The 23,323-nt window shown below is 41.7% G+C and overlaps 1 protein-coding gene across 1 annotated transcript; it reads right to left on the reverse strand.

Moving 5' to 3' along the window:
- Positions 1-310: 310 nt before the first annotated feature.
- Positions 311-23,240, reverse strand: RPA1 (replication protein A1). The gene is made up of 17 exons (XM_048324753.1): positions 23,144-23,240; positions 22,755-22,802; positions 22,411-22,489; positions 21,785-21,893; positions 20,843-20,931; positions 16,188-16,274; positions 14,796-14,928; positions 13,726-13,828; positions 12,540-12,608; positions 12,207-12,399; positions 10,980-11,119; positions 9,220-9,368; positions 7,808-7,940; positions 6,452-6,628; positions 5,067-5,174; positions 1,712-1,798; positions 311-1,337 (listed from the first exon to the last, which is right to left on the reverse strand). The coding sequence occupies exons 1-17, from the start codon at positions 23,174-23,176 to the stop codon at positions 1,230-1,232; spliced, it is 1,845 nt and encodes a 614-aa protein (XP_048180710.1). The 5' UTR covers positions 23,177-23,240; the 3' UTR covers positions 311-1,229.
- Positions 23,241-23,323: the final 83 nt, after the last annotated feature.

Here is a 23,323-nt window from a genome sequence, read left to right on the forward strand (position 1 = left end):
TAATTACTGTTTTCTGTACTAGCTCTGTGTCTGAACAAATCTCAAAGCCTGGTTAGTTTTAGACTGCTGTGTAAACGTCAATAAAAATCCCAGAAGTGCCAGCTCATCAGCATTCTCAGGCACAGAAATGGTGAAAATATCACTGGATTTCCATGCTGTTAACATCAGGCAAAGAAGCCTCCATTCTTCAGTCTAACCTTAGAGTTTGTAATAAGGTAACATCTCCCCCAAGTGAATGCTTATTATGAAAGCTAATTAATTGCTTTCCAGTAATGAGAAGTCTTTGGTGTTCAAAGAAAGCAATATTCACTACACAGGAATTAAACAGTTTATTGAAACAAAGCTCCCTCCATTTAAAGACCTCTTTCTGATTAACATCGTTACAAATAAAACCAAAGAAACTGAACATACAAACATACAAAACATGTATAGGCAGGAACTGTGAGCCAAAAAAAAAAATCACTCAGGAATCCATAGTATTAATTGAAGAGAAAACTAAAGCAATGCTTTGTAGTTGCCTGGATTTCCCTGGGGGATGGAGAGTCAATGCTTATCTGCCTTCCTCAGAAGAGACAATTTTGATTAATATCAGACCCATCTGACTCAGTCTATTAAACCCTGAAGGAAGGATATTCTTCAGATATAAGAGATATGTCTTTGATTAATAATTCTACCATATTGCCATTCCAAGCATTAACAACTGCATGGCACCTGTGGAAAGTGAAAGCCTTTGAATGCTATGGAAGGGAACTAACTTGTACTAATAGACCTGTTCTCCTTTGTCCATATCTGAAAGCTGCATGACACTGTTCCTCCTACCCTCTGCTGAACAAGTCAAAGTGTCAAGGTTTGTCACTACTTCCTTGCAAAGGAGACAAAATGGTTATATAATCCCGCTTTACATATAGGAAGAGAGCAAAGTTACTTCAGACATTCTGAGTGGTTTGTCTAAAGACCTTGGCAAACTGTCTAGAGATTCCTCTTCAGCGCTGTCAGAGTTTAACAGACCACAACAGGCTACAAAATCGTGGCCATCAGAGTGCACTCTTACCTAGCAGGGCACATCTCCAGAGAAATGCATCAAATCACTCAGCCCACTAAGCTGGGCTGTCACGCACGGTGTAACTAATGTGGAATTGTCACACACAGGGCGGAGAAAAAGTCAATGTAACGTTATCTATTGAGTTTTTCCGGGAACTTCTAGGCTCAGCCAGCCAGCACTGGCCTCCTCACCCCAGCTGAGCATTTCTCCTGATGTTGGCAATCAACCTCTTGCTGTATTCTCTGTAGTTCACGGGTTTGACGTCCATTGCTGTGGCCTTAATACGGGATTCGTCCTGCGGAAGAGAAATCTTAGTATGTAAAAGAACATGAAGCACTCCAGGCATTTGGTTCTAACCTCCTTCTGCCCCAGTAACTTACTGCTCCTGGTATCTGGGTTAGCTGGGAGTGCCAACACAACTCCCAGAGCTGATATGTTGTTTTCATGTGAAACTAGCCACTCTTGATGAGCCTGAGAGGGAGCAGCAAGGATCCCCTCCTTCAGTGCTCGAGACTGGAAGTCTTTTGTGTGATCTTTGGAATCTTCTGTTCTCTGTGAGCAAGGGAAACCTCTCCCCACAAACATAAGAGGAGGAAGTCACCTCCTATGGAGACAAGTCGAACTACAAAAGCCACAAGTTACATTATTTGCCTTTTGGGCAACACTTACATTGTAAGTCTCCAGTTTCACTCGGATCCTGAACTCGTACGTGTTGAAGTTTGCGTTTTGGAACACTTCTTCAAAAGCCTGCTCGTTCTGAGGGAAGGACAAAGACAGGGATCAGCTGCAGACACTCCAGGCTCCCAGTAGTGCCATGAACTTTGAGAACAGCTCAGCTTTTGGGGAGGTTGGCAAAACACTGGAACTACCTGGCCCACACAGGCAGAGCTGAGTCTTCCATCGTCCCATTTTAGATGCCAAACCCCTAACTCAAAACTTTTTAAAGATAAAAAGGTGACAACTTCCTAGCTGCCTAGACAAAGGAACATACAATTGCACTGAATCTGCAACCAGGTACAAGGGAAAAAAATACTACAGATCTACAGGAGCTGCCAAACTGGCTAATTCTGATGTTGTGCTGTGACCACAAACACTGACAGAGTTAACTATTTCCCTATTAATTGCCTTATTAGGCATTTTGGTTTTCTGCTTATCCATCAAAGCTGCATGTATCCTTCACATCCTGACACAGGCCTATCTAAGAGAATGTTCTATAAAAAAAGTGGATCCATGTTTTGAACGTGCTTTAATAACCATGAGAAGACTCTGTCATATTTATAACATAAGCTGCTTCTAATTACCATATGAACACTAAACATCATCATCATCATTTATAACAGACAATTTGTCAAAACAGTAGAAAAGGAGCAAGCAAGTCGTGGAGACTGTGAAAAAAAAAAGTTTATTTTTGTGAAAATATGAGCCGTAAAAACCTTTGCTGACATTCCAAAAAAATCCTGCAGCCCCCTGATGATACTGACAAGTAATTATTAATGCATTTATCTACCAGATGCACTTGACTTGATCAGTCACTCCAGCAGCAGACAGAGCATCTGATCTGGAATTGAACCCACCCCAGTTCCACTCACATTCCAAGTGTTACATCTGCTGTTTTTCACTGTGTGCAGCACTATTTTACACTACACAGTGATTCTCCTAGGGTTTAGAAAAGCACAACAAATGGAGGTGAACAGGAGCAGCTAGGTTCACAGATTACAGAATTCAGGCATATCCCTCCTGAATATTAAAACCCCTTCCTTTGGCCATCTTACGGATTAGAGGATAAAAAACTCACTTAATAAAGCATTTAGCTCCTCATTGCAGCTCTGTCACAAACTGTGGTAACCATTAGTGAGTTGAAAATGCCCTCAGCATAGCAGTCACTGCTACCCCACATCACCTCCTTTGGTATCTAACAAGCACAGACAAGAAGCAGATGAAAAACCTTGCCCATGTATCTGTGCTTAGTGTGATCACGGGCTGTACATGGACTCCATCCATACTGTGAGCAGTGAAAAGACTCCCACCAACTTCACAAGACACTGCATCAGGTCTATCAGAGAAAAACCACTAAGAAAAGCTTACTGCAAATGCATCGAGTACCATTTTTAAAGGCTCATAAAAGTGTCAAATCAAAACCAATTTCTCCTGGAACACAAAGCATTCCCGCTCAAGGGCTCACTCCATATTATGTTCCATTTTCTATCCTCAGCCATTTCCATTAGGCAGCTCTTCAAAAGACATTACATGTTTGTACTGGTACATAGGATCTGCTGTCTCTCCTTCCCCACCCAGTTCTCTTCAGCATTAAAAGCGACTAAGAAATTTTGTTTAAACTCTAGCAGAGATTAAGCACGGCTGAAGTAAGAAAATATTGACAAGTTAAGAGTGTCTGAAAATGGAAATGCAAAAAGTGCAACCACATCTAATTAGAATCCCCTCAGCAAACCATCTTCCTACAGAACAGAGGTGTCCAGCTTTCCTAATGCCACAAAAACTCAGCACCCCAGAACCACAAGCTTTGTACCCTTCACCCCCTGACATCCAGAGTGCAGAAAATATCCAAAAATCATCCCATATTACAGGAAAAATAGCCCTGCTTTGCACAAACAGTGGTCTACAACAGTGTCTCAAGACAACAGCCTCAACAATCCCTCCTGCTTCATTTCCCTCCCACAGCCAAGCAATGGGTTAACCAACAACTGGGATATCTGTGGAGTCCTGGAATCAACCAGCCTTAGCCTGGGAGCACAGCAAGGCTCATATGCAATTCAGGAACTTATCATGCATTCCACATCATCATTTAAAAACAAAACAAAGCCACACAGTTTTTATACAGCACACAAATTTTAAAAAAATATCAGGAAAAGATTGTTTTGGTTGGAAGAAAGAAAAATGCAGCAGAAAAGCACAGAGTGACAAAGGGAAGATAATACTGTCTGTTAGTGTCCAATGACTTACAACCTTAAGAACTGTTCTAATCTGCCACAGTAAGATCACTTCAGCATCTCTGCCAATGACCCATTTTACAAATCATGGTTTTCATCAGACCCACAAAGTTCTGATGTTATTTGGTGGGGGAAAAAAAGAGCCTTCAAAAGTGGGCTCACACACATTAGTTGAAAAAGCTTCCTGCCTACTTACAAAGATACATACAAAGTGTTCTGGAACTTTTTGGTTTTGTAAACAAATTTTTGGAACACGTTAGGGATAATGTTGTCAGCATTCGTTGCTAAAACAGGGTTTTTATTCAGATTCTTCCCATCTAGGTACAATGATAAAACAGGCTGTCTTTTCGACCGGAGCCAACACGTGTTAAAGCTGTCAGTCCCCCAAAGGCTGTGGCACAACACTTGAGTGATCAGCTGCCTCTCCAGGTCCAGGTGATGAGGACAGGCTGATCTCCAGCTTTCAGCAGCCAGAAGAGCTCAGAGGTAGACAGACTGACTGTGGGAGCAAACTATGGGGGAAACCAGGCAAATCTCTGTTCTTCAGGCAGATGGCCTGTGGAAAATAATCCCGAGGAGAGTAAACAAGTCCCTGCCAAGAACTTCGGGTGAGGGAGAAGCAATGATTTGTGAACTTGTAAAAGATACTGAAGGCCAACATCTGGAGGACAACCTCGGGCTGGGCTGAGCTGGCCTATCACCCAGAGAAAGGGCAAATTTGTAACCCTTGACAAATGAAACAGAATATCCCTTTCTTTCATATGGCATTTTTTAATGTGTTTTAATAATGTTGTTAATTCCCACAGCAAGTACATGAACATACCCCACTGCCTTTGCCACATTTGCTGTACATCCACACACAAATATCAGACCATGCTTCTCTGAGGGATCAGCACTGGTGTTCCACACAAACCTTACATCTTTTCCAGAGCTGCCTTCAAAACATTACAAGAATATTTCCTTACCAGAAGGATCAAAAAAACCCCAGGAAATTTGAGGGCAGCCCAACACAAAATGTGTGAAACATAGTTCAGCTTTGAGACAAATGTAAAAATACAATAGGCTAATTGACCGACCTTTTCCTTCAGTTCTCCCAGGAAAGCTGCATTTTGCCCAAGAATGAATTCTGCTGAATCTTGAAAACAAGTCACCCACTGATATTCCAGACAGTCTGCAATGGTCACCTAGAATACAACAACAAAAGCCAAAAGGTTATTTCATCCAGTTGCCTTTTCCTCCAGAAAAACAGAAGACAACACAAAAGAAGAAAACATCTCAGAGCTATAGAGAGTTTTAAATTTCCAGTAACTCTCAGAGCCTGACCTGTTATGTCCCTTCAATCACTGAGGGTGGGAAGCAGTGACTTCCTACCTTTTTTAAGTTCCACAGAATGTCCATAACTTAACACAAGTTAATACTGGCAGTAGATTGAACCACAGGGAAAGGCCAACAAGATTATAGCAGGACAACACTGATAGATGCTCAGCTGTGTCCTGCTGCCACTGATGAGCTGTGAGCAAGAACAGGTATCCCACAACAACCACCACCAAGGGGGAACAGCAGCAAGTCTGCAAACTGAATTTACTTTGTAAATACCTGAATACTTGAGCATAAATTCATGTAACACTATGTTATGCTATAAGGAAACTATCAAAACATTCAAGAACAAGTTGAAAGATCCATTTCCAGCCTCACATGCATTTCCTGGCTGCTTTGACAATTAGGAATGAGGAAATGGGAGACACTGCTCTGAAGGCCTTGAGTGTACCCTCAGCATCCCCTTTATATTCTACAAGAATGACTCTGCTATGTAAAGCAGTTCATGCGTTCCTAGAAGTTATCTGATAAAAATTATTCAGAAGCAGTTTGTGTTTTAGTGAGGCTGCAGGGATAGTTCCCTTCTCTCTGCATGCCCACCTGGCAGAGCATTTCTAAGAAGCAGACACAACTCTAATTTATAATGTAAAACAGAAGAAGGTTCAATGCCTATGGTGTAAGTGGGCATCACAGTAATAATCCCCAGACAACTTTCTGAAGCAGACTCCATTAAACCATGAAGCAGAACAATACCTACCAAAAAAACTGTACTAAATATAGGTAGCAGCTGTAAAAGTGCAATTACTGCTCTCCAGAAATGCCATTTTACTTCAGTTTATCTTCACTACTGAAGAGGCGGAGGCCATCTGTACTCTGCACTGCATAGTACACTTGGAAACCAAAATCAACTGAGCTAGCAGCAACTTTTTGGCAAAGAGAAAAGCTTTTAATTGGAGCACTAGGAAAACAAACTGCTAATCAGCTCAATGAAACATCCCTCACTCAGGTAGAAGAGACAAACCAGCTGAACACCTCCTAACTCCCAGGCAGCACAGACAGACAGACAGCACCTCAAAAGATTCTCTGCTTGGATTGTGCTGGGAACGTGGCAGGAACCGCCCTGAAATCCGATCCGGGTACTCACCAGGAGCAGCAGGCGGTACTTGAAGTTGGGGAATTCACGGTCACACTTCTCACAGCGGTAAAGTCCATTTTGCTGGTCTATCACTTTCTTGTTGCAATCCTGAGAGGGACATGCCTGGTACATGCAGTTCTCTTTGCGCAGATGTACAATTGTGCCCACACAGCTAAAATAATCTGCCTGCGAGAGTGAGTGTGCAACATTAGCCTCAAAATACTCAATGTTTTCCCCATTCTGAATTAACTACAAAAGCAAGGCACCCATACTTGGATATTTAGGATTAGAAAGCTTAACAGCTATGGATTACTGGGAAACTGTAAATCAACCCCTCTGTTGCAATAATTTTCAGGCTTCCATTATGTTAATAAAGCCCCTACAGCAAGATTATTTTGTGTTTCCATTGCAGGAAACTCCAATTGCTAGGTCTTCTTTAGATAAAGCATATTTGATTCTCCATTGTGTCTGTTCAAATCTGCACTTTTTCACAGGATTAAGATTCTGCACTTTCCTACGCTTCTTTCAGGAACCAATACAAAAAACAGAAAGCCTATTGTGTAGTGTTACAGATAAGCATTTGATTAAACTATAGCCTACAGAACAAAATACCCACTCACCACACTAAAATAATCATCATAATGGTTTAAGACCACGGTCAAGTCTTTCAGCAGAAAAAAATAGAGGCTGCTTAAGAAGCATGGGCAAAAATTGTCACAGAAAACAGCTGAATTACAGGTAAAGTGAGAGTGTTCAAGGCCAGGCTGGATGGGACCCTGAGCAACCTGATCTAAAGGGTGCCCATGATAAAAGGGTTGGAAAGAGGTGATCTTTAAGGTCCCTTCCAACCCAAACCATTCTATGATTTTAAAGGGTTTTTTTCCATGGATAAAAGCTCTTGTATATCCCGAACAGCTTGTTTTTAAGTTTGAAACAACAACAAAAAAAATTAACAATAAAAAGCAGTATAAGCCTAGAGAGGTTTCTGGAATGAAAAAGCAAAAGACCTGGGGTTTATTACCAGCTTTTCTATTGACCAAGTGTGCACCCTTGAAAACCACTTCCTCCTAATGCACCTGTTTCTCCTGGAACACTTTGTGCTGCTTATACGAACATCTTTGGGGTAAAAACATCCCCCCTTCATTTACACATGGCTTAGAATTCTCTTGCAAACAAAGTATCACGTTGCAACATCGGCAACAAGCTTGGAATTATTTGAAGAACGGTAATATTAATTAACAGCATAAATTCCAAGGCAGTAAACACATACTGCTCAACACTTCAACAAGCAGAATACCTGCATAAAGCCTTGCTTTTTATTTTCTCCCCAATACACAAAGCTTGTGCTGAGTGGCCATGCTCTACCTTATCTCCTTGTCCCAAGTTCTCAGATTTGGCTTCAAACAAAGTTTTCCAATTGGTATTTGCTCCAGCTGCTGGCCCACCCCTCACATCAGAGATGGAGGCACATTCCAGAAGCTGCCCCTCGGAGTCAAACCTGCAACCACAGAGATGCACTTCTATTTTTGGAGAGCAGACCATACAGACTTATCAAAAGCTTACGTTTATTTTCATGTGCTCGATACATGAGGGATTTTTTATCAATGATTGCAAAGGAAACAATTACAGTAATACGTGTATATTGCAAACAAAAATAGCATTTCAGAATAAGTTAATAGTCTGACTTAATTAGCACAGTATTTTATAAACCCACAAAAGGAGGACAGCTTTGTTCTATATAACTGCAATTTGTTTGCCAGCTAGTGGTCAAACCAAGCACTGCACACTTCTTAAGGCAGGCAGATAACAAGATTTAAGGGCATCAAGATATTTCCATAATTAAAATTAAATTACATGGTACCATTATCTTCGCAGCAGCTTCGAAAGAAAAAGCAAATAGCATTGAAAAGATTATGCTTCCTCTGTTAAAATAAGAAAGCACAGCTCTTCAGCAAAAGGTTGCACTGCCATCCCATTGCGATGGGCTTTGTGATTTCACAAACACACCAACGAGGCTCAAAAATTGAGCTTAATTAAAGTGTGACAGTAATAGCTCAGACCCACAATCAATTTTATCTCCAACAAGCCTCTGAAGTATGGGAGAGCCACAGCTCAATGACAAATGGAGGATGCCATTTATTTCATCCACATTTGGGTGATGTAACTGGAATTTGAAGACTCAGGATTCACAAGTCTGATGCTGTTGGCACTTAACCCTCTTCACATACACCACATCTCACCACGCTCATAGTTACAGCAGACAATTTAACAGCTACTTACAGGAGAAGCAACAATAAAATCACTTTGTTTTCCTGACAATAAAAGAGTTATTTTGCTATCTGAAAAATATCTGGCAAGAACTAGACACTGAGAGATGTCAAATAGTCCCTCCACACTAACTGAGTGCATATCAGATTCCACACAATGGAAAAGCCTGTGGAAAAAAATGCTGTTCTCTCAGATCATGCCTCAGAAAGTGGAGCTGGTCAAGCCTGATTTCATGCTGCCTTTCCAAGGCTTTGGGTCAGCGTGCACTACCCCGATTTCAATTTTTCAAGGTCTGTCATGGAGTTAGAAGTTTTTTGAATTGAACAACTTAAGAAAGACAGCCTTCCAGGCTGTAGGGCTTGCAAGCCAGAGAAGTTTCTACAGCCCTGGAAGCCCTACCCTCTGCCACCTTCCCTCAGTGCTATACACACTGTTCAAGTACAACGAAACAAAACAGAAACAAATACTCTGCAGGAGGCTGAAACAAAGCAACATAAACACACTCATACCATCCTCGGAGTTTAAAAGCCTCTGGGCTATCAGGGTTGATGACAACTGTGCTGGAGGACAGGACAGACAGGCTTCTGCCACCAAAGTCAGAGACACGGGCTCCTTTGATGGCAATCACAGGTTGTCTGGAACCATCAAACTGTTCAGCCTGCATGTGTGAAAAACCAGAGAGCAGCAGCACATTACAGGAAAGGTACTGAACTCGTGGTGATAATTCACAGGTCATGACAACAGACCAAGTGGAACTACCCTGCTGTTTCTAAAAGGTAAGGTTTTGAACGGTGTCATTAGGAGTTTAAGCAAAGGTAGGTGACAATTTTCTGTGCAATCCTTGCACCCCGTTTCCTGGGGAACCAGAGAATCCTTAAGTCACACGACTGGTTTGCCAGAAAGGATTGGTCCCCTCTGTTAGCAGTTTTACACCAGGATTTTAGGAAGGGAGATGTGTTATGGGAATGGAAACAAAATTAACTGTTCATATCAGACTCCTCAGGAGATGAAACAACTCACTCAGCTGCACTGAGCCAATCAAGTCCATCTTACTACCACTTACAGAGAAGTGCAGCTATGCTGACCAAACATTTTTACTCAACTCTCCATCTTCTGTTTTTTATCTCATAAAGCTGCTCTAATGCTGTTCAACTGCCATCACCTGAGTAGTCTGACACTACCAAAGAACCTCATGGCATGAGAGAGGGTTTGAAAAGTATAGATTTTATGGACCCCACACCACTCAGCAAGCAAGGGGAGGATCATGTGCTTGAAGATAACAAACGAGCTGGAGTTGCAGTGGTACTCACTGTACCCATGAGATGCAAAAAGAACAGAAAACATATCCCAGCAGTCATGGCAATGACTGTTGGAAAGGACATACAGATTCTAACCCTAACTGTTCCAGCTGCAAGCCACACATCACTCCACCCCAAGGCTTATTGATGCCTCTATTCTACAGGCAAGCAAACAGATTTAACTTTGCAAAATGCAGACCCTGATCTCTGTTGGAAGAGTTATGCCAGGAATTCTATACCAGTAGTCCCTCCTATTATAACCTAGTTCAATCTTAAGGCTTTGTGATACTGAACTTCAGTTTACTTCATTTGTATCAGCAGATGGTTAATGGTGTTTAGGTACCTACAGTATCAGTGCACTTGATCATTTAGCCATAAAGCATCACCGTCAAGCTGGCAGGATCACTCCCATTTTATAGACTGGCACATAAATCCCTAAGTATCTATAACAACAGTGGAAAACAAAGTAGCCTGTTAAAAAGATAAGGAAGCAGTCTACTGCAACCGTTCAAACTTTCACTTCCAAGGCTCTGATGCTTTTAAACTCCCAGTCTGAGACAGAGCCTCTCAACCTGCTCATTAGGTAGCAATTCATGCAGGGTAACACGTATCCCACCCTACAAATAAAATTCCTCTCATTTGAGACAGCCATAGCCACCAGGCTTTTCCATAATCAAACTGCAGCTCATACCCCTTCCTAAACCAGAAGCCCGTTACCTTCAGTACTTCGGCTTGAGACATAATGTCTGCAGTTGTTCAGAACACATTAGTCAGATCATGTCAGCAGTTTGTCAGAGAAAGGTTAAGAACATCACACCTGAACGCAACCAGACAGTCTTTCACCTTCTCTCGGCCCCTGATCCTTAAACATCCAGGGCTCTGTCAGTGCTGTGCCCATCTCGGGTGACAACAGCACTTCCTCACCCTACACCAAGGAAGCTTTGCTTAAGAACAGGTAAGAGAGCACATACCTCGTTTCCCCACAGCGTGACTGTCACCAGCTTCCCTGATGTATCCATCAGATGCACGTTCCTCTTTGAAACCTCCCTATTGTTAGCCTTCACTGTAATTTTAGTGACATCTTCGTAGCTCTTACAAATTCCAATTACATCTGAGAAACAGTTACAATTTAGAGTTACTCAAGGGTCACAATTGGGGAATACAAGATCACAAGAGAAGAATTCAAACCTACTGTCAGATTTTTACCTTGTATCCCAGCTCCCTATTGAAATGAAATCTGATATGGAAATTAAGTGTATTATGGTAGGAATGTTCCACTACAGAACTCTTCAGTGCTTTAATTTTGTTGACGCAGTCATTAAGATATTCATAAATGCAAGCCTCACCACATTAGAGAGATCAAGGCATTGTAGTATCTTTTCCCATCACATTCTGTCAAAGGACTTCAGTCCTGATCATGCAACACACGCTTGCTGTTAAAGCACAAGCAAGAGCTTCAAAGTGATTGTAACACAATGAAACAACCGGCTCGTGCCTCCACATATCCCTGCAAAATCCTACACTGCAACTTTAACAAGTCTGCATGTTCAGGTGGTAAGAGCCAAAGCAATCCCCTTTGCACTCCCTAAAAATACACCACTTTTGCTATTACCCATCTACCTTTAAAATTCCCAGCTGAATGTCTCTGAATCACAGGCATCCTGTGCCTCTGAAACCTGAGAACCCTCGCCCCCACCCAAGCCTCTGATTTTTCCGGAGTACTCTGCCCAACGAATTACAGAAAAACAAACCTCCAATACTTCACAAAGCAAGCCAAAACAGTCATGCAGCTTGGACTTGGATGCAATGAATTATGCCAAAATCACTACAGAGATAATCACATAGTGAAAGAAAGCAAGACCACAGAAGGTATGAAATGCACACGTGCTGAGCAAGGGCATTTTTCTTTCAGCCTTTTCCTGTGGAAAACAGTATCATAGCACAATAAACAACTATCACCTACTGTCGTTAGTTTGAAGCACAAGATTGAAGAATAATTGTTATATATTGTTAGAAAACAGGGCAAAAACATCTTGAAAAATTGCCTAAGGCATTTTTAATGGCAACCACCACCAGATGACTTCAATTAAGAGATCACAACACTTGAAGCATCGTATGCTCACTACCTGCCCAGTATTCAGGACACAAAAATAGAACTTCAGAGCTTTAGAATCTGCCATTTTTTTACTTAGACTGACCAACAATCGAGTCTTTGGGCGTGTTCTCCAAGTCAGAGATGGATACAAAATCAAACTGAACAGATGGAAGATGCTGGGCATCATCACAGGGCACAACTGAAGTCTCATTAGTGAACGTAATCTCATAGTCATTCTTAACAGCTGTATATTGCTTGTTAGCAGTCTTCAAATTGCCTTTGGTAAAATAATATACCTACAGGAGAAAGCAATGAAACAGGGGATATTATCAGTAGTCAGGGAAAATAGATTGTGTTCACCTTTAAAAATCCTTGCTAGGCTCAAGCTCTTCTTTTCCAGCTCCTGTCACTCTAAGAAAGCACAAAGCTACCATACCTTGTTCAATTCAATGAGTGGAAAGAACTTGTCTGCTTGATCATTGAATGCAGTAGCTCTAATCTCACCCTGCAGGAAAATAGGGGAGCTGGTCAGAACTGAAATTTGGCATGGAAAAAGATTAAAAAAAAAATAAAATCTTTGCAATGTTAAGTGGCAGCAGTTCTGCAGAGACAGTGGGGTCTGCCAGGGTAGCTCCAGGCATGTGAAAAACAAACAACGTTCTCTTCACATCTGTAGTTAAGAGCTAAAAATGACATATTCTACACCTGACAATCAAACCTCATATTCAAGTCTCATTAGTACATCTACAGCTTCAGAATAAAAAGCATAAGAACTACATCCATCATAGAGACACCTCTGAAAACGCCAGTAAAACTGGCATTGATGAAATAAAATTCAAACAGACCCCGCAGCTCCACAAGTTAGCACACAGTATATTGTGATGGCTCCCACTCAGATATGTCTATAAGTAAGAATTAATAACAATTATACCCTCACTAGATATAAACACTGTTTAAACAAAAAAAAAAAGAAAGAATACAGACACTCTGCAGAGAAAACAAATGCCTGGTGACAACATTTTATATCATTAACCTCGCATTTTACACTCAATATAATCTAGCAGAATCTTGTTTGTTTTCACGACAAAAGGCTGTAATTTGATAAGAGGTTTGACAAACTGCAAGTTTAGTTAGATTAACCAGATACCATTCCCCAAACAAACCACAGAGGAAATTTCTCAGCATTACAATAATTTGTACTCCAATTTCCTCATGAAAATTGAAAGCTTGTAACTTGGAGCTAATGCTGCTCTCACTCCCTGTTTTGTAAGGTGTAGCTCAGCCAGGAGGAGACGTCACTCTCAATCTACAGGAAACCACCACAACCCTCAGTATTAGGTTGTCAGCTTGCATAAACAACTCTATTTTGAAGCTGCAAAAATCCAGTCACACACTGTAGACTTTGATGAAAAATAATCAGCAATGCTGCACATTTAAGACTTCATTCTGGATAAAAACTGGCACGTTGATGCGCAATTTAATGAATGCGGGGATACAAGTTTCAGTTGTAATAAAAAAAAAATCATTTCCGAAAAATGCACTTTATTTCCTCTATTCTGTCTTTATGAAAGGTTCATCAGCATCTGGCATGCATTATCTTTGTCTCAGCATATGACACTTACACTTTCATCAACCAGCTCTATGGAAAAGAGCTTTCCTTCACCACGGGAGTTGCTCCACGTGCGGATCTGGCCTTTTTGGGTGACCCGAGCACAAATGGTCCACCTGAAATCATGCAAGAAATCACTGTTCTGCATCTCTTTTCATCTTTTTAAAGAAGAGATTGACTTGACAAACCTTTGGAACCGGAACGTGACTATTTAAGAGCCAGAATCTTCCCACTGCACCTCGGCAACTCTTTTGCTTTCTGTTTTAATGGCCTAAACCATTAAAGGCAGAAAGTTGTAGAGAAGGCAACAAAGCAGCCATAAAGCATCCAGTATGATAATAATAGTGAACAATCCTTCTGCACAGAAGCAGGCCTCGAATCTTTTACTCTTCTAGGGTACATTTCTCACACAGCAGTTTGCCTGCTCTGAAAAGCCACGCCAGAACTCAAGAGCTCAATTATAGGATTCGCATTTAACTTGGGTAATCAAATCAGTTTGCATAACTTAAAAATGTCATTCACTAAATAATTACATCCTCATGCTTTTCAACAGCTCAGTAGCCGAAGTGAATAGCTTACTGAGCTGTTTTGTCATTAAGTTACCAAAAAGAAGGTTGCTTTAGGAAAAAAAAAGCCCCAGACAAGTCAATCGATTTTCAACTGAAATATTAAAAACCTATCAAGCTCAGCAGGGCAGCTGCACCAAGACAAGGCAAATCTCGGATTGTTAAGAGTGTTGATGGAATTTAGATAAAAAAAAGAAAGAAAGAAAGAAAGAAAAAAAAAAGAAAGAAAGAAAAGAACACCCTTCTCCACAGAAAAAAATAAAAAAAGAAAACAAAATCCCAAAACAACAACAAAACCCCAAAAAACCAAAACAAGTGTTTCTATGGAAGATTTTTTGCTTGTTTCTCTGGGTGCTTTTGTGGTTGTTGTTGGGTTAGTTTGTTTGAATGTAACCAATAAAGTCCAAAGAACTCAATGAATGATTTGACAGAGGCTCACACACAAAAAAGCAAAACAAAGCTATTGTTCCTTCATGCCTGTGACATGAATACAGCCTGGCAAACCACAAGAACTCACTTGGACTGGTATGGATTCAAGCTGGCAATTGGCACCACTTTGGCCTGAGACCCCCCAGGTGTCTTCAGGGCACTGGGAGCACTCGCTTTTCCAAACTGGTTGGAGGGAGCGTGGTACTTGGGAGCAGCAGGACCTTCCAAAAACCACAACAGAGCAGAGAGCATTTCAGCCTTGCACACAAAAATCAGGTTAAAAACCAACTCAAGGTGCAGAACTTTCTCACATTGCCATGGGGAGCCACAGAGAGGGAAAAGTTCCAGGGAGCACTGGAGATCCCTGTGCCACGTGGGCACCACAGAGGGGCTTGAATTTTGTTGAATCATTTCTGCTCTTGGTCACAAGTGTTTTCTAGGCTGCAAAATGCAGCAGAAGAGACACTCTCAGACCTTTAGAGTGCTTGCACTGAAGTGGAGATGTGTCCAGAGTCAAGCACTCGAACACAGATTAAGTGGCAAACAACTGTTTAGCATTAAATTCTCTAAAACAAAGGGATGGTTTGGGTTGGAAGGGACTCATTCCAACCCCCTGCCAAGGACAGGGACACCTTCCACAAACAATGTTACCCAGAGCCCCTTTCAACCTGGCCTTGAACACTTCCAGGGGTGGGAAATGTTAGATTAAGACACCACTTGGGGGGAACAACTAAGGAAAAATACCCCCCACATAGTTTTTTTGACATAAAGTGATACTGCTAATTCTCAACTCAATCTTGTCAATGTATATGCACAGAACTCTTGTGATCAGCTTTAAGCAAGGAAGGAAGGAAAAGCTTGTTTTCTGCTGCAAGTTTCTAAGCAAATGTCAAAATTTTACTATTTAAAAATCCTTCCTAAACACAGGGGTAAAGAATACAGACAAGTTAAAGCAACACCAAGAATTAGGATTGACAACATTTTAGCTAAAAAAAAAAAAAAAAAAAAAAATCTACAGGCTGACATTTAAATTGATTGCATCTTTCAGTATCTCACTGAAATCTTGATCAAAAAACCACGTTTCTAGATGTATTATCAAATAATTTCAGTGTTCTGCCTAAAACGTTTGGCCTCTATCTCAGCACTGATAACACACACACTTGTTGACCAGCTCCAAATTGTAGCATAATTTGGGTGTCCACAGAGCACTGTTTCAAGAATGCAGCATTAACTGAATAAAGTTGGTTTTTTTGTTTTTTTTTTCCCCCCCTTAGGGAAGACAAGGGAAGTGGGACAATTTTTTTTTCACCCTTTTAAATCTAAGTATAGAGTTCTCTTGAGAGAATTCACCTTGTCAAGCTATGGGCTACCCCTCAATGGATAGTTTCTTGTGCAACACCATTATGGTAAGGATTTATTTAAATGGAAGCTGTAGTTTCTCATTGCACAGATCAGAATTCCTGCCCAGGATGACTCTTACCTGCTCCAGACAAATTGCCATTTTGTTGCTGTGGTTTGCTGGCTGCTGGGTTTCCTGCTGGAGCTGCAGAACGTTGCTGCCCTTGCCCTGGTAATTAAATGGAAAGAGACCATAGAGTAGAGTAGGGAGCACAGTAATTAAAAATTTAGAAAATAAGACCTGCATGCAAAAAAAAAAAAATAATTAAAACCACAGAGAACAGGCTAAAATCCAGGTGTTTTAAGACATAGGAGCAGCAAGCTATCTGTTGAACAACATTACCATGGAGGAATTCCAGTCAGATCCCTTTCCTCAAGCAACTGCTTTCTACTTGGAAAGAACTCAGGGCTGATGGTGATTTAAAAGGACAGACCTGAAGTAATCTTGACAACTTTTCAGTGTTTATCAGCTGCTATTGCTCTGACAGGTAGTTTCTGCTCCTACCTAACAGCTAAGATAAAAAACTGTGGAGAATTCTGTCTCACAACTCAGAAAGGGCCAAAAATCCACTGGGTAAAGTCAAACCTGAAGTTAACACAAGACAAAGAAAACACCTGCTGTATTTTATTTTCAAAATATGAAGATGTTTAATGTGGGGGTGATGGAGTCATCACTTCAGAATTCACCAGGGCCCCTCTTGGCACACAGCAGTAAATTGCTTAGGGAGCAAAGTGATGCCTTAGTGTATATAGATTGTCCATTTTTTTAGATTCCAGGACTTTTACTTGTCTTAAATTAATGATAAATTACAAGGGAAAGAGCAGACAGGCGTATCTAAAGGAAAAGTCCATTAAAAGACTAATTTACCATTCAAAAAATTTGAATTCCTTTACAATATAATCTGCCTTTAGATGAGAAAATATCCAACATTTTTGTCCTTTTGGACACAACTAATCTTTCAGGTCTTGGTTTGCAGGGAGACCTAGGCCTGAGCAGGCAAAGACCCCCTGATTTGGGATGTGAGGAGGAAGATGGTCAGAGAAAGTGGAAAAGAAGGTCAGACCAAGCCTGTAGAGCACCACGAGGAACAAAAGCAGAGAATCCCAGGACAGAGGGACGGCACCAAACTACGGGAAAGGAGCAGAAACAACACAAGGAGACGCCAGCATGGTGTTGCCTGATGTGGTACAGCCTACAGAAGTAACCCTCTGGTTATTTTTAATCCAAAAGCCAGGTCCTTGCACAAACCCCAATCTGCTCCTCTAACTTGCCGCAGTAGAGTCACATCGGTGAACTGGTGACAGTCTCCCTGGCAACAGCGTGACGTCAAACAGCAAAATGTGTATTTACTGCAGGTTCCACTAGATGGAGGAGCCAGGTCTCCCCCTTGCTCAGTGGCCTCAGGTGCTCAGAGGGTCAGCACTCCACACCCGAACTCATTTTGTGCAAGGGAAGGTGGAAAAAAACCCAACAAGAAAAAAGAGAAAAATATGTCTGGTCAGGGGTGGAATATTCAGGAAGAACAGAATGTGGGTATGAAGCAGCAAGAGGTTTCCTTGCTACTTTTGTTGCAAATATGTTTTTTTTCTGTAGGAATTCTGTGATTTAAAAAAAAAAAACCCACTGAAAACCAAACCAAAGACCACCACATACATTGGAACACGTGCGCGTTATGAAACACAAATTCACATTTTAATGGCTGCCTACCCACAGCCGAGTGTTTCTCAACAGAGTAAGAATAAATTCACACATCTGTGCATGTGTTCAAATACAGAAGTAGCAGAAATATCTCTCCAATTTTCTCGCTTGGAGAGCCTAGGGACTCCTAAACTGTGATTTTTGGTGGCTGGTGGCCTACAGATCACTTAAAGTGCTCAGAAAACCGAGGAGGCTGCCTGGTTTTTGCTGTTAGTTTTTATTAGCAGGAGGTGAAAAAACCAGCTGAAATACCTGCTCACATTTCTGCTGTATGTAGTGGGTTAGGCAAACCCAAGACCTTTGCCTGCAGCTGCCCCACAGCCCACTCAAAGGCAATAACTGTGTAACAGGAGCCCTCAGCTTCCAATAATTTGTCACCAAGAGGTTCTGCCACAGGGCCGTGACACAAGTCCTGCCCCAGAACTGAGCAGCAGGGAAGGGAGAGAAAGGGAAAAAAAAAAATGCACTTTGAAACAACGCACACCTAAATCACACTGGTGGGAAGGGCAAGAATAAGGAGTTCAAGTGAATGTGTAAGTACATAAACATTTCACCATGGAAAGATTAATGACAGAAGTTAAACATAAGTAGCAAGTCATTGTCATAGGGAAAAGGAAGTCCAGCAGCAGAGTAATTTGAATGAGATTAAAGACAGTAATAACACAACCATCCAGTCTTCAACAAGAACTGAAATGCTCAGTCTTAATTTTCAATACTATTATGAGAGGCTGCCTGAAAAGTTTTTATGATTTGTAATAAGAAGATTGTGTCTCCAGCTTCCTTGTTAGGCAGATTAACCACCTACTGCTCCCATGTAAAGTGGCCAAAAGCCAGCTTCTCACCCCCCTGGGGCCCACTGTGCTATTAAAGTCTGAGAAAGAATATTCCTTAATCCTAGGTCTGGCAGTCTGAAACCTGTACTTCAAGGAAAACCAAAAGTAGGGCTAAAAGATGCATTTTTAAAATACCAGAAGTTTTTTTTTAATGGAAACCACAAAGTGCATTTAAGATGCTCATTCTGCATTAGCTGTGTGTCCCTCAAAAACACAATTTCCTAATATATACAGGAATTTAGAGAATGTGCAACTTGAAATACACACCTCTGCCATTTTATCAAGACTTTCATGACAAATCTTGCAGCCTGCAGAGCAGCAAGGCTGGGTTAAGCTTACTTAATCCAAAGTACTACCATCTTCTGTATCAGAAACCTTATTTAGTATCAAATAAAAGGGTATGACATCATCAGAGTAAGATCAGTGTTAAAATGAAACACACATCACATCCTATTTGGCATCTTTTATCTAGTGCAAGCCCACACATATTATGACCACAGACCTGTAACATCTCCAGAAGAGTTTAGATTTGAAACCTTCATCACGGAGTATTTTTCTAAGTCCAAATGAAGAACACAACTTTGATCAAAGTAATGGTAATTTTACCAGAATTTATAGTTAAAGGTATATTTTCAGCTCAGTTCTGTCAGATACCACGTTCTCAGTGGTTTCTAAGCAACAATATAACTGAAAAACACTATAGTTCACAAGCTCTTGTATCACATAAGCAGGGAAATGGGAGAAAGGCACAAAACAGTCTGCTCAGTAGCTATTCTGAAAGTCTTGGTCTCTACAGCAACTGTGGGATTAAACCATAAAATCTGAGATGTCAACACATTTTTTAAACAGCAATTAGCTAAGTAACTATCAAAGGAACAAAAGATTCTTTAGGCTCATTTAACAAACGCCCCTCTTAATTCCCTTGGAAAAAGTTAATGAAGAAAGATGTCTTTGCCTTTGCAACAGAGCAGATTTTTAACCAGAAGAGCAATGTACCTACCACCATTGTTGGACCAAAATATTCTACAGAAAACTCTTGCCACTAATGTGTGGTCCCTTAGTAATAAAAATATATTAGTTCACTTCTCTCAGGATAAAAAAAAAATCTTCAGGAAGAGCTGTTTGCTATTAAATTCCAGCCATTATCTGTGTATACATCACTGACAGAGCTGTTCAAATATTTTCTTTAAGTGCTTATTATTCTCCCTCCTTTTTTAAAAGATCAGAATTGGAAGAGCAAAATAGACTTTTGAATGTTCTCGGAGGAAAAAATGTTTTAATTTATAGAAACATTTGCATGAGAACTGCAAGCTCAGCACACAAAAGTGAGGAACACAGTAATTTATGCAACATAACAGACCCAAATAGATTAATGGCAGGTCAAATTAAGGTTCACCCAGTGCCTCAATCCTTTTTCAGCTGGGCATGGTAGGGATGGGTGCTTAGGGAATTCTGTGCTCGCCTTGTTTTCATACCAGTCTCTCATCTATGCACTTGGAACAATCTAAGTTTTAGTGCTTCCTGCACCCAACATTCATGCAGAGGATGTATTGTTATGTTTAACAGCCTTTAATGGATTTCTCTTTCACATCTAATTGCTTTTTGAACCTGTGCCAATTTTTGGCACCTACCTCCACAAGTTCCATAATTTAACTATGCAGTTTAGGGGTGTGGTGCAGCCTTTGTTTTACAACCACTGCCTGACAACAGGAGAGCTGAAGAGCATCAAACGAACATAGGAAAGAGAGAGAGAGAGAGATTCATCATTCTTTATTCATCCCCTCCACGCCATCTTAGACTTTTACAGATCATTATTCCATCTTCCTCCTCCTGTTTTCTTTCCAGACAGGAGAAATTATAATCTATTTGATTACTCATTATGAGGAGACATAAAATAGCTTCCGCTTACTTACTGGAACTCGAGGTAGAGACCACTCACTACAATAAAAACCTGTCAAGGTTATAAGGTATAGATGCTCCAAATACCATGGAGAAATTGTAGCTTTAGCCACAATGCAGAGTTTATTAAAATATGAACAACCCCCAGTTTGCGTTACACAAACAAAAAGGATTTTCAAGATCTGGACATCGCTGTTCCAGACATAAAAAAACTGAATGTGTCTTCTGACTGCTTCTTTTAAGTGAAAGAGAGAAGCTGAAAGGCTCTCAGAGCTGACAGAAAAGTATTTACTTACAGATACTCACCTTCATTGTATGGCTGGGGATTGCCAATAGTCCCACCAACCTGATCAGCAGTTTGCATGACATTTACATCCATCAGGATAACCACTCTCCTACAACACAGAACAGACAGCAAATAAAGACTTTCACTCCCTCTCCAAGTCCATCTCTGAATATCCTTTGCAGCAGATGAGAGAACCAAGCACTAAGGGCAGATGCTTTGGATGAAGGATCTGGATGACAAAAGCTCTCCAGTGTCAATAAAACCCTCTCTTGAGGGACAAGTAAGCTTGAAACAATATCACACTGCATCAAGGACAGGTGATGGCAGGCTGAATAGGCACCAAAAATAGCTTGGGAAACCATTGTGTTTTAAAAGGAGCAAAACCATACCAGATTTTATAAGACAGAATACATTCCCTGCCTCAAAAGTCTTCTCCCAGAAAAAGCACTGAATAAAAAGAATACAAACCTCAGTTCATATCCTGCTTATCATATACATAGCTCTTCTGTTTCACCTGGATCCCTTCTCATTTTGCAGTACCTCATCCCCTCAAATTTTCCTCCTATCCTATTTCCTCACGTTTTAATAAAGGACCAGATTCCACAACACCTAAGTAACAAGATATCTTCATTGCTTCTTTTCAACAGCAGGTAATTTGAAGGAAGCTTTGTACAAGTATTTGGAGTATTCCAGCTGGAATTGGAGTATTTCAACTGGAAACTTTATATTACTAAACCACTGAACCAGATACATCTGATCCCACTAGATGACTAGAGTCACAATCTGCAATGTATTTCTTCTGTTACTGGTGCTGTGGACTTTCACTCTTGCACCCTAAGGCCTGAGTATTTTCAGATAATCCTAATCAAAAGCACTTGGGCTCTGCTTAGTAACAAAGGACAGAGCCTCCAGTAGTGCAGCTGCCTTTCTGTAGGGTTGTACTTAAAGATTAACACAAATACCTTCCATCTTTCAGGCTGTTGACAATGAATCTGTTAACCTGGCAAATACACCGGGCTGACAAGCGTTCCTGTTCCACCAGGGAGTTCAGCTGTGTTGCCAACATGAAAGCTGCAGGAGCAAAGGAAAATATTGAAGAAATTCACAGTGCCAGCTTTAAAAAGGGGCTGCCATGGCTGGCCACAACTTTTCCAGCTAGTCAAGCATTGCACCGGATCTACAACTTGCTCAGTTTGAGACAAAGAAAACAGTGCAACTGCTAAGAAGTCACCAAAACTGACCATAAACTTTGCTGTAGTTATTGCCCACACTTCAGAGTGCAGTGATAGCTATAATGTTTGTATATCAAAGAAGTGAGAGGAAGATTAAGCTAAAATACTTTAAAATCAATGTTATACGTATAGGTTTCTGTATTTTCATAACCCGCAGCAAGTTAATTGCTTACATTTCACAAAGTTCCAGAAGACAAAGATTTCACCTAAATTACAAAATGCAGTGGCACAGTGTATACCACATTCTCCTTCAATATTCATTTCACCACTTCGCACCCAGTCACTAGACCAGGAACTTTATCACCCTTAGCATCTCCACACCTACAAAAACCTCACAAGCAGCTTATCATACTCACAGGAAAGGGTGTTCACCCCATCGCTCATCAGCACTCGGTAACGTGGGGGCCCAGTTCCTGTAGCAATAGCCCGTGTATTCTGCGGGGAAAAAAACCCCCAGGCTGTCAGTTCACGCTTGTCCAGAAACTTTTCAAGAACAGAAAGTAACATCAACAGCAAGCGATTCATCTACTCGGCTTTCCTGAGCACTAATACCAACAGCATAGCCCAAGCAACAACATAAGACAAAATTAAGAGAACTCCAAGTAGAGCAGCCTTGCTCTGCAGTGGAAGTTTGGCTGCACTCAGGAGCCCACATGCAGTCACCGAGGGGCTGGCACAGGAGGGAAGGGACAGTACTCACGATCACTTGCAGCACGGGCTTGGAGACGTCCTCCCCCTGCATGATGGCCTGGAGAAACGAAAGAGACGCTCAAAAGGTGCCACCACCTCGCTCGAGAACGCCTCGCGACCCACAGTGACAGAACCACACAACCAACGAGGTTGGACCTCTAAGATAATCGGGCCCAACCTATGAAGGGCTGTACCCAAGGAGCTGAGGGGGATCTGCCGTAGAAGAGCGCGGTTATGGCTGTCACCGCTGGACCAGAGCCATCCCCCGGGACCAGGCCCCGCTCCGGGCCTGGTTCTCCCCTCGGGACCAGGCCGGCCCCGGAACCCAGGTGCGTCCTTCACCTCCCACCCTAACCAGAACCAGGTCCACCCCAGCCCGGCCCAGCCCGAGCCGCTCACCGCGATGGCCCCCTCGCTCAGCCGCACGCTCATGGTGCCGCGTCCGCCGCTGCCGCCAAATCCTCCCGCCGCCGCTGCCGCCACCGCCTCCTTCCGGCGCCGCCTTGCGTCACGCCGTGCGTCACACGGCAGCACAGCGCTCCTATTGGCTGTCCGGCGCCGTACGGCGGAAGTAGCCCT

The sequence above is a fragment of the Corvus hawaiiensis genome, chromosome 20, assembly GCF_020740725.1.
Source record: "Corvus hawaiiensis isolate bCorHaw1 chromosome 20, bCorHaw1.pri.cur, whole genome shotgun sequence".
Taxonomy (NCBI): domain Eukaryota; kingdom Metazoa; phylum Chordata; class Aves; order Passeriformes; family Corvidae; genus Corvus; species Corvus hawaiiensis.

Excerpts from the sequence above, each read along its gene's own strand:
- RPA1 (XM_048324753.1), bottom strand. The coding sequence starts at position 23,176 with ATGAGCGTGCGGCTGAGCGAGGGGGCCATCGCG. Across the intron at positions 22,803-23,143 it reads TGAGCGAGGGGGCCATCGCG|GCCATCATGCAGGGGGAGGA; the intron begins GTGAGCGGCTCG and ends TCGTTTCTCCAG. Across the intron at positions 7,941-9,219 it reads GCTTTTAAACTCCGAGGATG|GTTTGACTCCGAGGGGCAGC; the intron begins GTATGAGTGTGT and ends CTGTGGTTGCAG.